General features: G+C 33.5%; 2 protein-coding genes across 2 annotated transcripts; one reads left to right on the top strand and one right to left on the bottom strand.

Moving 5' to 3' along the window:
• Positions 1–6,591: 6,591 nt before the first annotated feature.
• LOC135949356 (uncharacterized) lies at positions 6,592–7,947 on the top strand. Its single transcript, XM_065498890.1, has 3 exons — positions 6,592–6,720; positions 6,832–7,191; positions 7,357–7,947. Exons 1-3 carry the CDS (start codon positions 6,592–6,594, stop codon positions 7,945–7,947), a joined length of 1,080 nt encoding a protein of 359 aa, XP_065354962.1.
• A 2,760-nt stretch (positions 7,948–10,707) lies between these two features.
• Blm (Bloom syndrome helicase) lies at positions 10,708–17,141 on the bottom strand. The gene is made up of 8 exons (XM_065502957.1): positions 16,993–17,141; positions 15,847–16,809; positions 14,739–15,284; positions 12,520–13,342; positions 12,258–12,454; positions 12,073–12,163; positions 11,006–12,016; positions 10,708–10,947 (listed from the first exon to the last, which is right to left on the bottom strand). The coding sequence occupies exons 1-8, from the start codon at positions 17,026–17,028 to the stop codon at positions 10,901–10,903; spliced, it is 3,714 nt and encodes a 1,237-aa protein (XP_065359029.1). The 5' UTR covers positions 17,029–17,141; the 3' UTR covers positions 10,708–10,900.
• Positions 17,142–17,951: the final 810 nt, after the last annotated feature.

Consider the following 17,951-nt stretch of genomic DNA (forward strand, 5'->3'; position numbering starts at 1 on the left):
TTTTACGGGATCATAAATCTAAAAAAGAGAGTTAAACCGAATTTTTATTTTTAAGAATCAACTATTTGTTAAAAAAAACATATTCTGCTGTGCCGATTCTTATACATATGGGCGATTTCATGTCAAGTGAACCAACTTTTGAAATCGATGTCTTCCGATCGGGATGATTGTCCATGTAACTTATTACCTATTGTTCTTACCAAAAAGTGTCCCAAATAGTTTAGATGGCTATTTCTTCAATCTTGTTAGATTTGAATGATGTAGTAATCGAGATATACATAGGTAAATATATCGAGATATTCGTGGTTTTTTGCTTATATCTCAGCCATTTGTGGGTCGCTTTTAAATAGCAACTATACCAGGACAATTCCCGATATATTGATGTATCAATTATGTTTCTTAGTTATTTGGGGCCTTCGTAAAGTTGATTTCAACAGAAAGAAGGACATATCTATAGGATTTTACTCTCAAATTAACTGTTTTTCAGATCAAATTAAATTATTTTAAAATCAGAAAATGTAAATTCATTCTTTACCCCCTGTCTATACCTGACAAATTTTTATCATGATAAACTGCAAAATGGTTGTCTAGATAAAGAATTATCAGGTATAGTCCCCATTTATTAGTATTATTGCTTCGTTATGATAAAATTGTTAGTGCTTTTGCTTAGACAATTTTGTCTTGATAATAAATGTAATTTATTGTTATGATGAATATTTTTTAAGCACAGACAGGGGGTAAATTACGTATTCATTCTTTATACCCTTCGTCATGAGTGGTAAGGGTATATATAAGTTTGTCATTCCGTTTGTTATGGTAACATTACGAGCAGCTGCAATTGTACGACAAAGATCCAGAAGATCTGAGTAACAGCGTTCATAGATCTCTTTAAGCTGTTGGCTGCTTTTCGAGGATGCTTTGTTCCCACTTGGGCTTTTCCTTCTTTGCGCGTCAAGGCGAATTCCATACTGAAAGTTGATTTCAACATACAGACGGACATGGCTACTTATAACTTACATACATAATTCATACATCAATATGTCGGGAATTCTTCCGGCTCGGTTGCTATTTAAAATCGGCCCACAAATGGCTGAGATATAAGGAAAAATCCGGGAAAACCTCGATTTTTGGCATATTTTTGTTCTATATCTGGATTAATATGTCATTTATATAGACAATATGGATATCTAAATATTTTAAAGTGCATTGCAACGATGTATATAAAGCTATAGTAACTTGGACCTACAATGGCTCAAAATCGGGAAAAATATTTTTTAACCCGAATTTTTTTTGTCATAAATTATTTTTCCACGAAAAATAAATTTTTTAAAAATAAAAAAGAATTTCGAAAAAACTATTTTTAAAAAAAATTTCGAAAAGAAAAAATTTTAAAAACTTTTTTATTTTAATTTTGTTTACCTAAAAGTATTAAAAAAAATAGTTTTTAAGTATAATTTGGTGAAGGGTATCTAAGATTTGGCACAGCCGAATATAGCTCTCTTACTTGTTTAATTTCAAATTATTTGTTTTAATATCAAATTAAATTCTTTTTTGTTTATTTCATATTTTATTATTTATAAAATTTACTTAATTCTTATCAATATACTATTTTATTTAAATACTATTAAAAAAGCGATATTTTTATACATATGGACCGGAAAACATATTAAAGCTTAAAAATTAATTGTTTTTTTTTAAACTTTTGATTGCTTTAATATCAAATTAAATTCTTTTTTTTTTTAAATATCAAATTAAATTCTTTTGTTTATTTCATATTTTATTATTTATAAAATTTACTTAATTCTTATCAATATACTATTTTATTTAAATACTATTAAAAAAGCGATATTCTTATACATATGGACCGGAAAACATATTAAAGCTTAAAAATTAATTGTTTTTTAACATTTGATTGCTTTTCTCTTATTGCCTTGTTTTTATACCGAACTGGAAAATATTTCCAATATTTTCCCGAGAAATAAATACATAGAGCTTTATACTCCTCTAGCATATAGAAATTATCCGTTACAATTTCGAGAGACCTGATAAATGAAACGTTTCTATTGGAATGACCATACCATATTGTTTGATTTATTATCTAATCAAATTATATTATTTAATTAGGAAGAAGGTAAAACTGGTCACCTTGTTTTAACCTTACTGTTGAGATTTTTGCAAACAAGTGCTTGACGCAACATTTGTGAATTTCAAAAATTGGACTGCGTGAATATATGTATATATTATACATTTGAAATAATTCATCTATCGCAGAGAGTAATTGTAGCTCTAATTCTGTTGCAAGAAATGCACGAAATTGTCGTCGTATTCAACTTTTAACAGATAGCTCTTCAGAAGAAAGCGTATCGGAGATATTAACACATGAACGTTGTGGTATCAGACGTGGAAAATACGATTATATAAGTTTAAATAAATACAGTGCAAGCTCGGTGTTCGCGACTACCCATTATAGCGACGGCTTAATTTTTAACATTGCAGGTTATATAATCGCGACAGTTTACGAAAAACGGTTTCTATTTCGCGACTTTTATCTATTTTTTTTTTTAAATTTGATTACAATGTCTATTATCAAAAAAAGGGAAATCCCGTATAATAACCTTTTTGGATGATTTTGATCTTCAATTTTGTGGGAAAAGTTCAATATATTTTAAAGCCAACGATTTCTCAAAAATTATTTATATTATTTTTATCAATTGTATACTTACTGGAAATCCATCTTCATCAAGTTCCATTGTTTGATTTGTTTTGATTTGAAATGTGATATGCTGAGCTGATAGTTGTTCTTTAATTGGTAGCTATTCTATTTAGTAAATAATGTTTCAGTATTTTTCATTTAATTCAGAGTATTTCGATTTGAAAAAAGTCAAAGTCGTCTGGAATATCAAACAAATATTAGAATTTTTTTAAATGTTATTCTTTCTACAATAATATATGTACATACCAAAGTATAAACAGTAACTAACTCAATATACAGTTAGTTGTTTTATTTATTCATTTTATTTAACTAATATCTAATACAATTAAAGTACTTTATGAGTCCGCTTTCAAAAAATGTTTTTTTTTATGTATGTATATGTATTGGGTCTCTCATTATTCTTACTGGAGATCACATTTTCAAATATTGTTGTTTTGGGTTTCCAACATTATCTAAGTTTGTTTTAATTTCCGGTTGTGATTCAGCATTAAATATTTTCTTAGGGTTTTCCCCCAAAAATTATATTTTTTTTCAACTTTAAACTTGATACATATTACAGTGTTCAGAAGAATTCATATATGAACACTTAAATTTATACATTTATGATAAATAGTCATGACTCATGTATTGTTTTTTATCGCACAATTTAAGAAATATGAGATTTTTAATTGGGTAAAAGAGACGAAAGTTTACTTGCAACATCACTTCGTGGTGAGAGCGTAGATAATGTATAACTAATACAATCACAAAATGTAATACAGTGCAAAATGTAATACGGTTATAGCGATGGCTTTATTTTTAACATTGCAGGTTCTATAATCGCGACAGTTTACGAAAAACGGTTTCTATTTTCGCCACTTTTATCATTTTTTATACCCCTCACCTTCGTGAGAAGGGTATATATAAATTTGCATTCCATTTGTAATTTCCATATATTATATTCCGTCTGTCTGTTGAAATCAATTTTCTGAAGACTCAAGATATCTTCGGGATCCAAATCTTTAATAATTCTGTCAGACATGCTTTCGAGAAGTTTCCTATTTAAAATCATCAAAATCGATCCACAAATAGCTGAGATATGAGCAAAAAACCAGGACATCTTCGATTTTTGACCTATATCTGGATTACTAACTCATTAATATAGACAATTTGGATATCTAATGATAGATATTTCAAAGACCTTTGCAACGACGTATATAATAGTAAGTTGGATTTTTTAACCCGAATTTTTTTCACCAAAAAAAAAATTTACATTTAAAAAAAAAAAATTAAATTTAAAAAAAAAAAAAAAATTAAAATAACAATTCGAAAAATTTTTTTTTTACAAAAAATATTTAAAATTTGAATTTTGAAGTATAATTTGGTGAAGGGTATATAAGATTCGGCACCGACGAATATCTCTCTTACTTGTTTTTTTTTAAATTTGATTACAATGTCTATAACCACAAAAAGGGAAATCCCCGTCTTTTGGTATATTCCTTTTTGGATGATTTTGATCTTCAATTTTCTCAGATTATTCGTGTCATTTTTTGTGTAAATACATCTTTTAATATGGGAATAGTCCAACATATTTTAAAGCCAACGATTTCTCAAAAATTAAAGAAAAATGCTTTATAAGTGGTTTCTAAAACAAAGGGACAAAATTTTCCAATATCCAATCCAATAAGGATTACGTTGATAAGCATGGGTTGACTCTTCACCAAATCTACAAAACCGACGAATCCGGTTTATATTATAGGATGATTCCAAATCGCAGTCTTGTCACATGTAATGAGAAAACGGCTCCCGGAAGAAAAATATGTAAAGAGCGAATAACTTTTTTGCCCTGTTCAAATGCGAATGGCACAGACAAACTGAAATTGTTGGTTGTTGCAAAATCAAAATCACTCGCTTTTAAATGCTTTTTCAATAATCCTGTAATATACAACTCCAGTAATAACATCAGTTATATTCAATGTCTGGTTCCACCACGAATTTGTTCCCCACGTAAATTAATTTTCACCAATTTGTAAAAGTAAACATTTTTTAGGTCTGCAGCAAAAAGCAGTTTTGCTTTTAGATAACGCGATGTGTCACCCAGTTGAGGAACTAAAAAGTGATGACGGTTTAATTATAGCAATGAATCTACCACCCAATTGCACTGCGCTTATTCAACCATTAGAACAAAACGTTATCAACTTGGACAAATTAAATTATAAAAAACAACTGCTCACCCACTTGCTTGGCCAGAAGGGAACAAGTTGAATTTTATATGAATACCAACATTTTTAAGAAATCTATATTCGTTGAAATGATTTTCGGGAGCTAGGACTAATTATAGACCGATCATTATAAAATTTGGTGACATGACTTTTCTATACATCGATGGCTTAATATAAAAAAGGCGTAACTAAATTTTTTTAAAAATGTCGTTTTTTGTTTATTCCGGTAAACAAATGTCAGATGTACCTTGCCTCAAAATTTCAGGAGGATATTATTGCAAATAACAGATTTATAACGATTTCAAAAAAAGCCCTAAGTCAAGTCAAAGAATTTTTGAAAGAAAAAGCCTTAACTTATTTTTTTTATTATTTGATTGGTTATCATTTTTTATAAGTAGCAAATTCGATTCTGAATCGGATTTTTGCACCTATCAGGAAATTTAACAGCTTTATGTCGCTGAGTGTGATTCATGAAAAAAAATGGAAATATAAAATTGTCATATCCATTTGCGCAATTATTAAAGGGATCAAACTATTCCATATTTAAATCTAGGAAAAAATTAATTCCTCAACTAAAGACGAGTGTTGCATTTTATAAAACTACATAATTTCACAATATACAATATTTTAACACCCGAATTGGACAATTATGTTTGGGATGAAACAAATGGATGTTGTCTAGGATCTTCCGTTTTTGCAAAGTGTGTTATTAAACACTTGTGAAGATCCAAAATCTACCAAAATCGCAATTTAATATTCTCTAATGCATTGTTGGCTTTTAGTATGCAAACTCAAATAACGATTGAACAAAAATGTTTAATAAGTGGACATACTCAACTGGAATGTGACTCAAGCAATTCCCTTATAGAAAGAAAGATTAAAAATAAGCAAATGAATTTGCCATCGCAATTTGTGCAATACAAGCTCACCATTTGCACAACTTTTTTTTAAATTTTGAAAACATGCCTAAACTATACTCTTCGATTCGTCTGGTAAAAATATTGCTTACTATAAAAGTTCATGAAATGTATGTACTCAAACCTCAATTTAAAAATTTAAGCAGATGTATTGGTGATCTTACTGTAAATATTCTACGAGCCTTTGCGTATGACTCATCAGGATCAATATATTTCAAAACAGACTTAACTGACAGTCACGAATCTCTCCCACATAGATCAAAGTCGGTGGTTAAAGATATCCCCCTGATTCATTTTATATGCAGTAAATAGCAATCCCAAAAAAACAAGATACATGATTTGAAAAGTTTTCACCTGCATATTGACATCTTTTTTGATAACTGGTTTAATAAGAAATAATTTTTCACAGTTCACTTCTGATTTAATCCTCTTAATTTCATGAATTATTTCCATTTATTATTTAAACCTGAATTATTATAATAATATTATATTTTCAACTCAAAATTTCAGGTTTAAAAAAGCCCTAACTTAATTTTTTTTTTCATAAATATCAATGAAAAAAGAGCCTATATTAGATAACTTCATTAAAATAAAACAAAATTAAATATTAAAAGAGAAATAAAATGTGTTGCCTCTTTTTATAAAAAATTGCATTAAAACTTTTTTTGTATCTAAAATTTTATGGATTTTATTAAGTTTTTTCCTTCTCCTGTAAAGCTCACAGAAATGAAGCTCTCCGAACCCCCCCCAAAAACCAACAATGGCGCTTAAAATAGTGCAGATAAATCTGCAGCACTCGAAATGTGCTACAGATAACCTTCGGGTACTCTTAGCCGAAGAGGACCTGGACATTGGGCTGGTGCAAGAACCCTGGGCTTCTGACTTGGACGTGAAGGGGTTCCCGGCCTCAGCATATAATATCCTCTATGCAAGAAACAATGGTACGCCAAGATCATGTATTATTGCCAAAAAATCTATTAACATTTTTCTTTGTACGCAGCTTAGTTCAGAAGACCTTACAGTAGCTAAGGTCGAGCTGCCGTGCAACAGAAGCTTCATGATTGCCTCAAGCTACATGGCACATGAGAAGACAGCTCCTCCAGTTGAAGTGAGTGCTCTACTGTCCTCTGTTGGGGCATCTGACGACATCATCCTGGGCTGTGATGCCAACGCCAGGCATTCAATCTGGGGTAGCAGCGAAATAAATGAAAGGGGTGAGTCTTTACTTAATTACATTAATTCCAATAAACTAAGTATATGTAATTCTGGTAATACGCCAACATTCATGTTTCCAAGTTCGGACAACTATAATGGATGGGAGGAAGTATTAGATATTACACTCATAAATGATAGGTCTAAGGTATCAGTAGATAGGTGGAGGGTATCCAAAAAAAGGTCGTTCTCTGACCATAACTGGATTCTCTTCAATATTAGACTTCAGAACTCGACAGAGAAAATACAATTTAGGAACCCAAGAAGGACAGATTGGTTCAAATTTAATGGGATCCTTAAACACAAACTTAAGAATATGCCAGTTGTAGAAGATTCGATAACTGGTCTTGAGAAAATAGAGGAAAACTTTAGTAAAACTTTAGTCAAGGCTTTCGAAGTTTCCTGTCCAGTCACTAAGGCTAAGAAAAGCTTCCCTCCATGGTGGAATTCTGAGCTATCTAAACTACGTAGGGAAACTCGTAGGGCCTTTAACATTAGCTACAATAGTAAATCATGGCAACCATATCGTGATCAATTGAAAGCCTACAAGAAAGCTATAGTAGTCGCAAAAAGAAACTCATGGAGAAGCTTCTGTGAATCTATAGATAATACAAAAGACTCTGCAAGACTTAGTAGAATTCTAGCCAAGTGGCAATCCAATCCTACTTATATCAAAAGGAAGGATGACTCCTGGTCTGAATCCTCAGCAGAGTCACTTGACATCCTACTGAATACTCATTTCCCAGGCTGTAAGGATGTTGCTACGGATTTTGAGAGGGAAGGTAGGACTCTATTCAATATCGATAGTTATATCGTCTCCTATGACAGGATATCATGGGCGATTGACAGTTTCGCACCTTTCAAGTCACCCGGGCCGGATGGTATATTGCCAAAGATGCTATAAAGTGCAAAAAGGCATATCATTCCCTGGCTTCATAGAATTTTTACGCTCTGTCTCTCCCTCAATCACGTTCCGGTTAACTGGAGGAGAGTTAAGGTCGTTTTTATTCCCAAAATTTGAAAAAGAAGTCATGAGAAGGCGAAGGACTTTCGTCCAATTAGTCTTTCATCTTTCCAGCTTAAAACGTTGGAAAGACTCATTGACGCTCACATTAGGCATCGCCTAGAGGGTACGACACGGCTCTCTAATAGTCAGCATGCCTACCTTAAGGGCCGCTCTACAGAGACAGCTCTGCACGAGGTCGTAAGAGTTGTAGAGAGATCTCTCGAATTTAAACAATATACAATGGCAGCCTTTCTGGATATAGAGGGTGCTTTCAATAATGTTACCACTCTTGCAATTCAGCAAGCTCTTACTGACCTAGACGTTAAAGAATATATCAATAACTGGTTAGTAAACATGCTGAAATCAAGAATAGTTACAGCAAATCTTGGTAATAGCGTCAAGTCTAGGCAAGTTGGCAGAGGCACACCACAGGGTGGGGTGATCTCTCCACTACTGTGGCTTATCGTTATTAACTCGATTCTCATTGATCTAGACAGAAAAGGGATAAAAGTTGTCGCTTATGCGGACGATGTGGTGATACTCGTATCAGGTCTGTTTCCGGACGTGATCAGTGATATTATGTCCACTGCTTTAGGGTTGCTTGATAACTGGGCCACGGCCTTGGGGTGAATCCAAGCAAAACGGAACTCGTACTTTTCACAACAAAGACCAAGATTCCAAGCTTCAATCTTCCACGGTTGAAAAACTGCGAAATGCCCCTTTCAAATAATGCAAAATATCTAGGTATTATACTGGACTCTAAATTGTCATGGAAGCTAAATACTCAACATAGGGTAAAAAAGGCTACGGTGGCCTATTATACCTGTCGTAAGATGTTTGGTAGAAAATGGGGACTTAGTCCCAGCATAGTTAAATGGATGAATACGGCTATAGTACGTCCAATTCTTACTTACGGATCTCTTGTATGGTGGACTGCAACTAAAAGGAAGTATGTCGTAGACAAACTATACAAAGTCTATTGTGCCAATAGACCTTCACATAATGGCCACCTCTGCCAGTAGCGCAGTGAGGCTTCGAGCATCTGGCTGTTGGAGATCGAGAACATATGGGCACGCGGGGATTTTGAGCCAGTTGCCTTCGATTGTTCTCCAACCATCTGACTATATTACTCCATCTACAGATTTTAATAGGGTATTCAAGGTCTTAATCCCCTCCAGGAGTGAGTGGGGTAGGGGTAATCTCGTGTACAAATATGACACTAGGATATATACAGACGGTTCGAAAATGAGCTGTGGTGTTGGTTCTGGCGTCTTCTGTGACGAACCCGAGATAGGTATTTCGTATCGTCTTCCGAATGAGTGTAGTGTTTTCCAGGCGGAAATTTTTGCAATCATGGCAGCTTGCAATATACTACTTGATCATAACACCCGCGGCAAAATAGGTATTTTTGTCGATAGTCAGGCGGCACTTCTCTCGCTGAATGCCTACACAAATTCATCTTCACTAGTTAGGCAATGTAAGAACTCTCTGTCAAGGCTAGGTCGTCTATCTGATATTACTTTGGTTTGGGTACCTGCGCACAGGGACCACTACGGTAATGAACAGGCAGACGAACTAGCCAGAATGGGATCTGCCTTAGATATCTCCAATGCGGTCTCAGTAGCAATTCCACTGGGGACTATAAAAGGTATCATCTTCAGACATTTTCTTACAAAGGCTGAGAATAGATGGCGTAATTTAGACACATGTAGGGTAGCCAAGTTGATGTGGCCATCTTTTAACGAAAAACGCACTATGCAACTGATAACCCGGAATAGAAGGGATATATCTAGGTTGATGGCAGTATTAACGGGACACTGGGCGTTAGGCAAGCACGCAAATCGCCTGGGACTCCCCTTTAACGACCATTGCCGCAGTTGTAAGGATAGGGAAAAGGAGGAAACGACTTTCCACCTTCTCTGCGAATGCCCAGCTCTGAGTGTCAAGAGACATAAATTCATGGGCAACTATACATTGACCAACCTTGGTGAGGTAGCCCGGTCTAAACTCAATGACCTACTAAGATATCTCACAGCTACAGGTTGGGTCTAGCTAGCACTTTTTAGTTACATTGCAATATAAACGACAATACATCTGACGAGTGGTGTGGTCTCATCAAAACGGGGTCCCTTCGACTCTACTTGATTGTTCGCACGTAGTGAACTACCACGTAAACCAACCAACCAACCAAGTAGCAAAAAATCGAGTTACGCCTTTTTTATATTAAGCCATCGACATATATAACTTATTTGTATTCAATTGTATTGAAATACCAATATTTTTAAGAGATTTATGCTACTTAAAGTGATTTTAAGAAATGGGCCCTATATGGGAGCTATGACTAATTATGGACCGACCATCACAACAAATGGTGCGAGTTAGGCTTATATAAAACTTATTTTCTAGGGGCATTTTCTGTCGATTTCCAGTATGTTATAGCAGAGACACTTCTTACTGATCATGCGTGCAACAATTTTGATAACAATGTGTAATCTACATTGTTTATAAGTAGAGAGAATATTGAAACCAGCCGTTCAAAACAGTTACATTAAAATATTAATGATATTTATTTTACATCTAATGTATAGGGTAAACAATTTGGTTTCTCAATTTAAGATCTTTTCCTCGATCGAGCTATTTTTTGTTCACCAATTTAAATTTTGATTTTAAAAAAGTTTAAAACATAGTTTATTTATTAAATTAAGACTATTTGTTTATAAATACTTATTAATGCTCTTAAGAAATCTACTTAATGAAAATTATAACAGTTACAAACTAAAGAAATATCGGTATAGTAACAAACAATATTAATAAACTGTTTTAAAGTTGAAAAAAAAAAATTAAAAAAATGCTATTTTGAACTGGGTAATGGCATCAATTGGAAACCACCACTTGCACCTAAAATATTTACAAATAATATAAATTTGATTAAGTTGAAAACATCAGCATTACTTACCAGTTCTCTTGGCTATCCATGTGCCACCCCCGCCACTACTACGTGCCCCAGCCGCTGATCCTCCCCGGCCACCACGAGCTGTTTTCTTACGTCCCGGCGAACCGAAACTTTTTTTACTTGTGTACTTACGTCTGGGCGAAGACGTAAAGCCAGCAGTAGCCCCTCCCCAGGACGATGAAGCAGCCGTACCACTTGATTTACGATATTTCTTAGCGCCTCCACCACGATAATTGCGTTTCCGTTTACCACCACGATAACTACCGCTGCCGCTGGCGTTGCCACTGCCTTGTGAAGCAGCTGTTCTACCCCAATCTTCACCATCATTGTCGTCATTATCGTCGCTACTATCCGCACGTAAGCGTTTCAGCGTCGATGATGTTGCCGCAGATGTTTTCTCTTTCTCTGCTTCTTCGATTTCCTCCAGATCCATCAGTAGACATAATTTTTCAGCCGCATAATTTCTAGTAATCTCTAATAATTTTTCACCATATTTATCAAAATTCGCTTTTGTAACATGAGGTATTGAACACATGTCCGTTTCAGTTTCTGGCAGTTGTTCTGCCATGGCCTTTATGGCCTGTATATTCATAATACTGGCCATGGTAACATTACGAGCAGCAGCAATTGTACGACAAAGATCCAGAAGATCGGAGTAACAGCGTTCATAGATCTCTTTAAGTTGTTGGCTGCTTTTCGAGGATGCTTTGGTTCCACTCTCAGCCGTCTCATTAAGACTAAGCGCTTGTGCTTTTCCTTCTTTGCGCGTCAAGGCGAATTCCATACTGATTTTCTCTTTCATGATTATTTCAACTTTAGCTCCTAAATATATATACGCCTGTGGTATATCATTGGCAAATATAAGATCTTCACGTAAATATTCTTGTGTTACCATTATGCGTAACAGTCTTTGAATATCAGCCTTATCCCAATCTTTAAGCATACCATGATAGGGTGTTTTATTGTGACCATTATCGATGATTTTTTTTATATTTGAGCCTTTAAGTACATCAGCTGAAATTGCAATATTTTATTAAAATTATTTGTTTATTGAAAATGCGTTTATTTACCAATGTGCAGTAGAGTGAATCGAGACCGTCCACTACATATATCCTTGATACAGCGAACAACTTTGCGACATTGTTCTAAAGCATCGATTTTCTGTTTAAAAAATTAATTTGATTTAGTGAACATATATTTTTGTTGAACAAAATTGTAGTTGAAAAACACAGCTCTTAACATAATACAATTTTACCTGATAACGTTTCTGTTTCAAGCAGTTATCACATGCAGTTTCTTTAATTTTCAAGCATTCATCTCTGGTAAAATGTTCGCCGAAGTAATCCAACTGCAGTGCTCGACGACAATCAGTAACATTTTCACAATATCCCACAATGCGATTTAAATTTTCTAAATGGATCCTTTTAACATCATATGATACAGATTTGTCCACTATTGGAATAAAAATTAATAAATCACAAAATAATTATAAATTAAATCAAATATTTTCAACTTACTGTCCATCATTTTGCGATAGCGTACCATATCACTATAGTTATAGTACAAAACACAATGGGCTAATTCACCATCACGACCAGCGCGACCAGCCTCTTGATAATAACCCTCTATTGACTTGGGCATGGAGTAATGCAAAACAAAACGTACATCGGGCTTATCTATACCCATACCAAATGCTATTGTAGCACATATGACTCGCACCTTGTTTGTGATCCAATCTTTTTGCCGGGATTCTCGTACACTATCACTCAAACCGGCATGATAAGCACATGCCCGTACACCCACAGAACACATATTTTTCGCCACATCATCACATTCCTTACGTGACAGACAATATATAATACCACTGTCTGTTGAGGGCCGCGAACGTAAAAACGTTCGGATATCATCCATAGTTGCGGCGCCTTTTTTCGGCAATACTGTGTATTTGAGATTGCTACGATTAAAACTAGATAGAAACCATTTTGGTTTGGTTAAGTTCAACTGTTTTAATATGTCCAATCTTACACGAGGTGTCGCAGTGGCTGTCAGAGCCATTGTGTTGACCTTGGGAAAACGTTTTCTCAATATACCCAAACGTTTATAGTCGGGACGAAAATCGTGACCCCATTGTGATACACAATGGGCCTCGTCAATTACAAAACGACTAATCGAGTTATTGTTATATAGAGTGTCTAGGAGATCTTGAAATTTAGTCGAATTGGATATCTTTTCAGGAGTAACATATAAAATTTTAATGCGAGGCGGTGTAGTCTCTAAATCACAATATATGGCACGTTGTTCTTGCAAAGATTGATCACCTGAAAAGTTTTTGGCATAGATCTATAAACAAATTAAATATACATAAGTAGTATAAATAAAAACAAGTAAAAGTGATATATTCGACTGTGCCGAATCTTATATACTCTTCACCAAAGCATAATTTAAGATAAACGATTTTGGTAGAAAAACAAATCCGATTAAAAATTTTACCCATTGTCGGTTATATTCGTCGATGCAAAAGTATTTAAAATGTCTATGATTTTTCTACGATTATATTTAAAAAATCAAAATTTTCATAATATGTTAAATGAGAAATGTTATCTCTTAGCTATTTTTAATGACATTTTCCCTTTAGTATTTATTGTTCACATATTTACATAATGACTGCACTGACCTTATATACCCTACACTAAGTAAAAGAGCAAAAACATTTTTCTTTTAAAATTTCAATAATTTATATTTCTGAGTGATTTTCGGAAGTGGGCCTTATAAGGGGGCTATGACCAATTATGGACCGATCACCATGAAATTAGGTCGTGTGATTTATGTCTATATGAAAGTTTACTATGTTGAATTTTGTGAGTATACCAACATTTTTAAGCCATTTATGCACGTTAAAGTGATTTTCGGAAGCGGGTCTATATGGGAGCTATGACTAATTATGGACCGATCGTAACAAAATTTGGTGACATGAATTTTGTATATATAAAACTTATTTGGAGCGCAATTTGTGGAGATACATTTATAAATTAAACATTTATGACCGATAAAGTCCAATTTCGGAAGGACATTTGTATGGGGGATAGGTGATAATGGACCGATTTCAGCCAGTTTCAATAGGCTTGGTCCTTGGGCCGAAAAAATAATATGTACCAAATTGGATCGAAATATCTTCAAAATTGCGACCTGTACTCTGCGCACAAGGTTTACATGGACAGCCAGCCAACCAGACGGACGGACATCGTTTAATCGACTCAGAAAGTGATTCTAAGTCGATCGGTATACTTTAAGGTGGGTGTTAGACTAATATTTTTGGGAGTTACAAACATCTGCACAAACGCATAATACCCTCCCCACTATGGTGGTGTAGGGTATAATTAAGAGGCAAAAAATATCGAATGGCGGTACATTTTTTATTGTCGAGTACCGGTTCATTTTACTTTAAACTGATTTTCTTTAATAAATTATATTACAATTAGCAGATTTTTGCATTCAAAAAACGATTTCAATTTTTTCTAATATATTGGAAACAACTTATCGACAAAACCTATTTAGTGCACTAAATGTAAATAAGAAAAAAATGTTTACTTCAAAGGCGTTCGAATGTCGCGTTCGGCATCGTGGATATTTAGACGCAAATGAAAACTCATGGTGAAAAGTATAATAAATAAATTTATGTAAAATTACTTTTGTAATAAGTTAATAAATAAAATGTAGTAATAATTATCCCACTTACATCCAGCGAAGCCAATTTATTCACTTGATCGCAAATAAGTGATTTTAGAGGACTTATAACAATAGTAACACCTTCTGTCAATATGGAGGGCAATTGATAGCACAACGATTTGCCACCACCAGTTGGCATCAGCACAAAACAGTCATGCCCCAAGAGAGCAGCATTTATCACCTGCAGTTGATTGGGACGAAAACTTTTGAGGCCAAAATTAAAACGTAAAGCTTGCATCATACTTTCAGAATGCGGATAATTGAGGCCATCAAATTCACCGGTTATGCCATCATTGTGAACATTCGAATGAAAGTTACCAGCTATTTTTTGAGCAGATTTTGTTAAATTTGGCCGTTTATCGGTTTTTGATGTGGGTGTTCTTAGCAAATCATTCGCTAAAGATGAACGGTGACTACTAGTACTGGGTCTATTATCGTCATCATCATCAATAGTTATAGTGCTCGTAGGGGTGGTATTGGAATTGTAATTATAACTTGATGATTTTTTGGCTGCTGCTTGTGAAAATGCCAATTCAAATTGTTCGGGATCATAAATCTAAAATACAGAATTGAAACAAATATTTGTTAAAAACACATTATTGGGCTGTGCCGATTCTTATATATATATATATAAATTTTTTGTTAAAAACAACAAATTTTTGGTAAAAAAAAGTAAATTTTTATGAAACAATTTTTGGAGAAACAATTTTTTGTTGAAAAGTATTTTCCCTTGACCATAGAGATAAATAAAATAGTCGATATAGCCATATCCGTCTGTTTATCTCTATGTTGAAATTTACTTTCCGTACACTCAAATAACTTACATACATGATAATACATCAATATTTTTTCATCAATTTTTTTTTTTTAAACAAACTCGATTTTATTTCGGTTTTTCGGATTTTCAACAGACACAAGGATATATAGCTATATCGAATCCGCTGTCTATAACAATACATAATATACATATACTTTATGGTGTCGCTAATGAAAAATGTAAAAATTACAAACGGAATGACAAACTTATATACAATTTTGTTTTTGAAAAGTTCTACCATGGCTTAGTCAAAAAATTCCACATTTAGATTTAAAGGTCTCATAAATATTTTTGTACTTACTGGAAATCCATCTTCATCAAGTTGTGGTGTTTTCTTTGTTTGATTTGTTTCGACTGGAAATTTGATACGCTGTGCTGATGGCTGTTCTTTAACTGGTAGCTTTTCTTCATCAAAATCCTTATAGGCATAACCATTGAACATGGATTTACGACCATTTAACTCATTATCTTGTTCTTTAATGTCGTTTAATAAATCGTCCAATTCGCAGTCATCATCCTCAACAGCACCAACATTACCGCTAATGCCATTTGAATTAGAGTTGTAGTTATAAGCGTTATCATCATCATAATTATCCAAACATATTGTTTCCTTTAAATAAGTTTGTTCGGCATCTTCCGAAGGTTCCTCATCTTCACATAGATCATGTACTAGCTCTTCCCTAAAACGCGTCAATTCTGACATCCTATCTACATTAATTGTTGAGATTTTTTCTTTACTACTACTACTACTCGAGGGCTTTACTTCTATTAAGTCATCTTCATCTTCTGGCGCTCCATTACAGTAGTTTGTTGGTACAATTGTTGGATTTTGCCACTTGTTCATTTCTTTTTGTTCGGCTTTCATTTGTCTTTCTTCTTCTTCCATGTCATCGATATCATAATCGGGTTCGGGTTCTAATTGTATTGTGGGTTTATTTGGTCTCACTTCAATTATATTTTGGCTCGGTTCTTTTTTTAATGATGGCTGCTTTTGATCTTCTTCATCATCTGTTACTATATCATCAGTATGGATATTTTGTTGCTGTTGTTCAACTTTTTCTAATGCAGTGTTTAGAAGTTTTGTTTTAGCTTTGAATTTTTGCCGTATTATTTTTAATTTTAGAAATGTTCCCGCTTCAAAGCCTCCTATAGCATTAAAATAATCAGCTGGTATTTGGTCAATAATGTTACAGTATTTTTCCATTAATTCAGAGTATTTTGATTTGAAAAACGACAAGCTAGACTTGAGAATATGAACGTTGTCCTTTAGAGAGAAGAATATCAAATCAAATATTAAAATTTCTTTAAATGTTATTCTATCTACAATAAATACATAGTATGTACATACCAAAGTATAAGCAGTACCTAACTATGTACATGTGTTGGTGTACCCAAGTATAGAGTACAAATAATTTTATTCAACTAATATTTATTACAATTAACTTACTTCATTAACTCCCGTTTTAATGTGATGATTTTGCATTAAATCACACAAATAATCATTGAGTCCGCTTTCAAAAACGATATTTATATTGGGTTTCTCATTTTTCTTACTGGAGCTCAAATTTTCACATGTTGTTGTTTTGGGTTTTACAACATTTTCTAAGTTTGTATTTATTTCCCTTTGTGATTCACCATTAAATATTTTCTTTTGGTTTTCCCAACAATTATCTATTTTTTCGACTTTGAAATCATCAAATTTATTATTAAGATCAATTTTGATTTTAACATTATCAACTTCAGATTTGCTTTTGAATATATTTGTTTGATTAACTAGGTCATCAAAGCTATCGTTATCCAATTGTTGTTCAGGCGATAAACTTAAGGCTTTATAAGATGCAGGTGATGTGGCTGGCGATGATTGTGAAGGATTTTTAATCGGTGTTAGAGTAAATTTACTACGATCCATTTTCTCAATTCTTTCGTTTAGAGTTTTCATAGAGGTTTGGTAGGTATTTTCTACATCATCAAAATTTATTTTCATTGGTGATGTTGTTGCAGATGTGGAGATTTTTTCTTTCCTTATCTCGGTGACAGCATTTGTTTTGGCTTTTATAGGAGCTAAGGGTGATTTGTTAACATCTTCATACACAAATTTTTTAATTAAGACATTGTTTTTATTGATGTCTTTTTTGACGGGCATGTCTTTGTATTTGGATTTTTGAGAACTTGTGACATTTGTATCATCATCTTGTTCCTCATCAGTATCAGAATCCAAATAAATAGGATTCATTAGTTTTCTCGGTACTGTAGCATCTAAAACAAAATTAGATTAGAATTAATCCTAAAAAATAAAATTTAATTGTTTACCTTTTTTGTTTTGTGAACATCCCAAAAATGTACTCAAAGACAATTGCTTTGTTTTGGTTGTTCCCAGTTTTTGTGATGCTGATATTTTTTTCGACA

This window comes from Calliphora vicina, chromosome 1 (assembly GCF_958450345.1).
Source record: "Calliphora vicina chromosome 1, idCalVici1.1, whole genome shotgun sequence".
In the NCBI taxonomy this organism is placed as follows: Eukaryota; Metazoa; Arthropoda; class Insecta; order Diptera; family Calliphoridae; genus Calliphora; species Calliphora vicina.

Coding starts and splice junctions, on each gene's coding strand:
- LOC135949356 (XM_065498890.1), top strand. CDS start 6,592: ATGGCGCTTAAAATAGTGCAGATAAATCTGCAGCACTCGAAATGTGCT. Junction 6,721..6,831: donor CCTGGGCTTCTGACTTGGAC/GTGAAGGGGTTC, acceptor CTTTGTACGCAG/CTTAGTTCAGAAGACCTTAC. Junction 7,192..7,356: donor TCATAAATGATAGGTCTAAG/GTATCAGTAGAT, acceptor CACAAACTTAAG/AATATGCCAGTTGTAGAAGA.
- Blm (XM_065502957.1), bottom strand. CDS start 17,028: ATGCAAAATCATCACATTAAAACGGGAGTTAATGAA. Junction 16,810..16,992: donor TTAAAACGGGAGTTAATGAA/GTAAGTTAATTG, acceptor TTCTCTCTAAAG/GACAACGTTCATATTCTCAA. Junction 13,343..14,738: donor ATAAATTGGCTTCGCTGGAT/GTAAGTGGGATA, acceptor ATTTGTTTATAG/ATCTATGCCAAAAACTTTTC.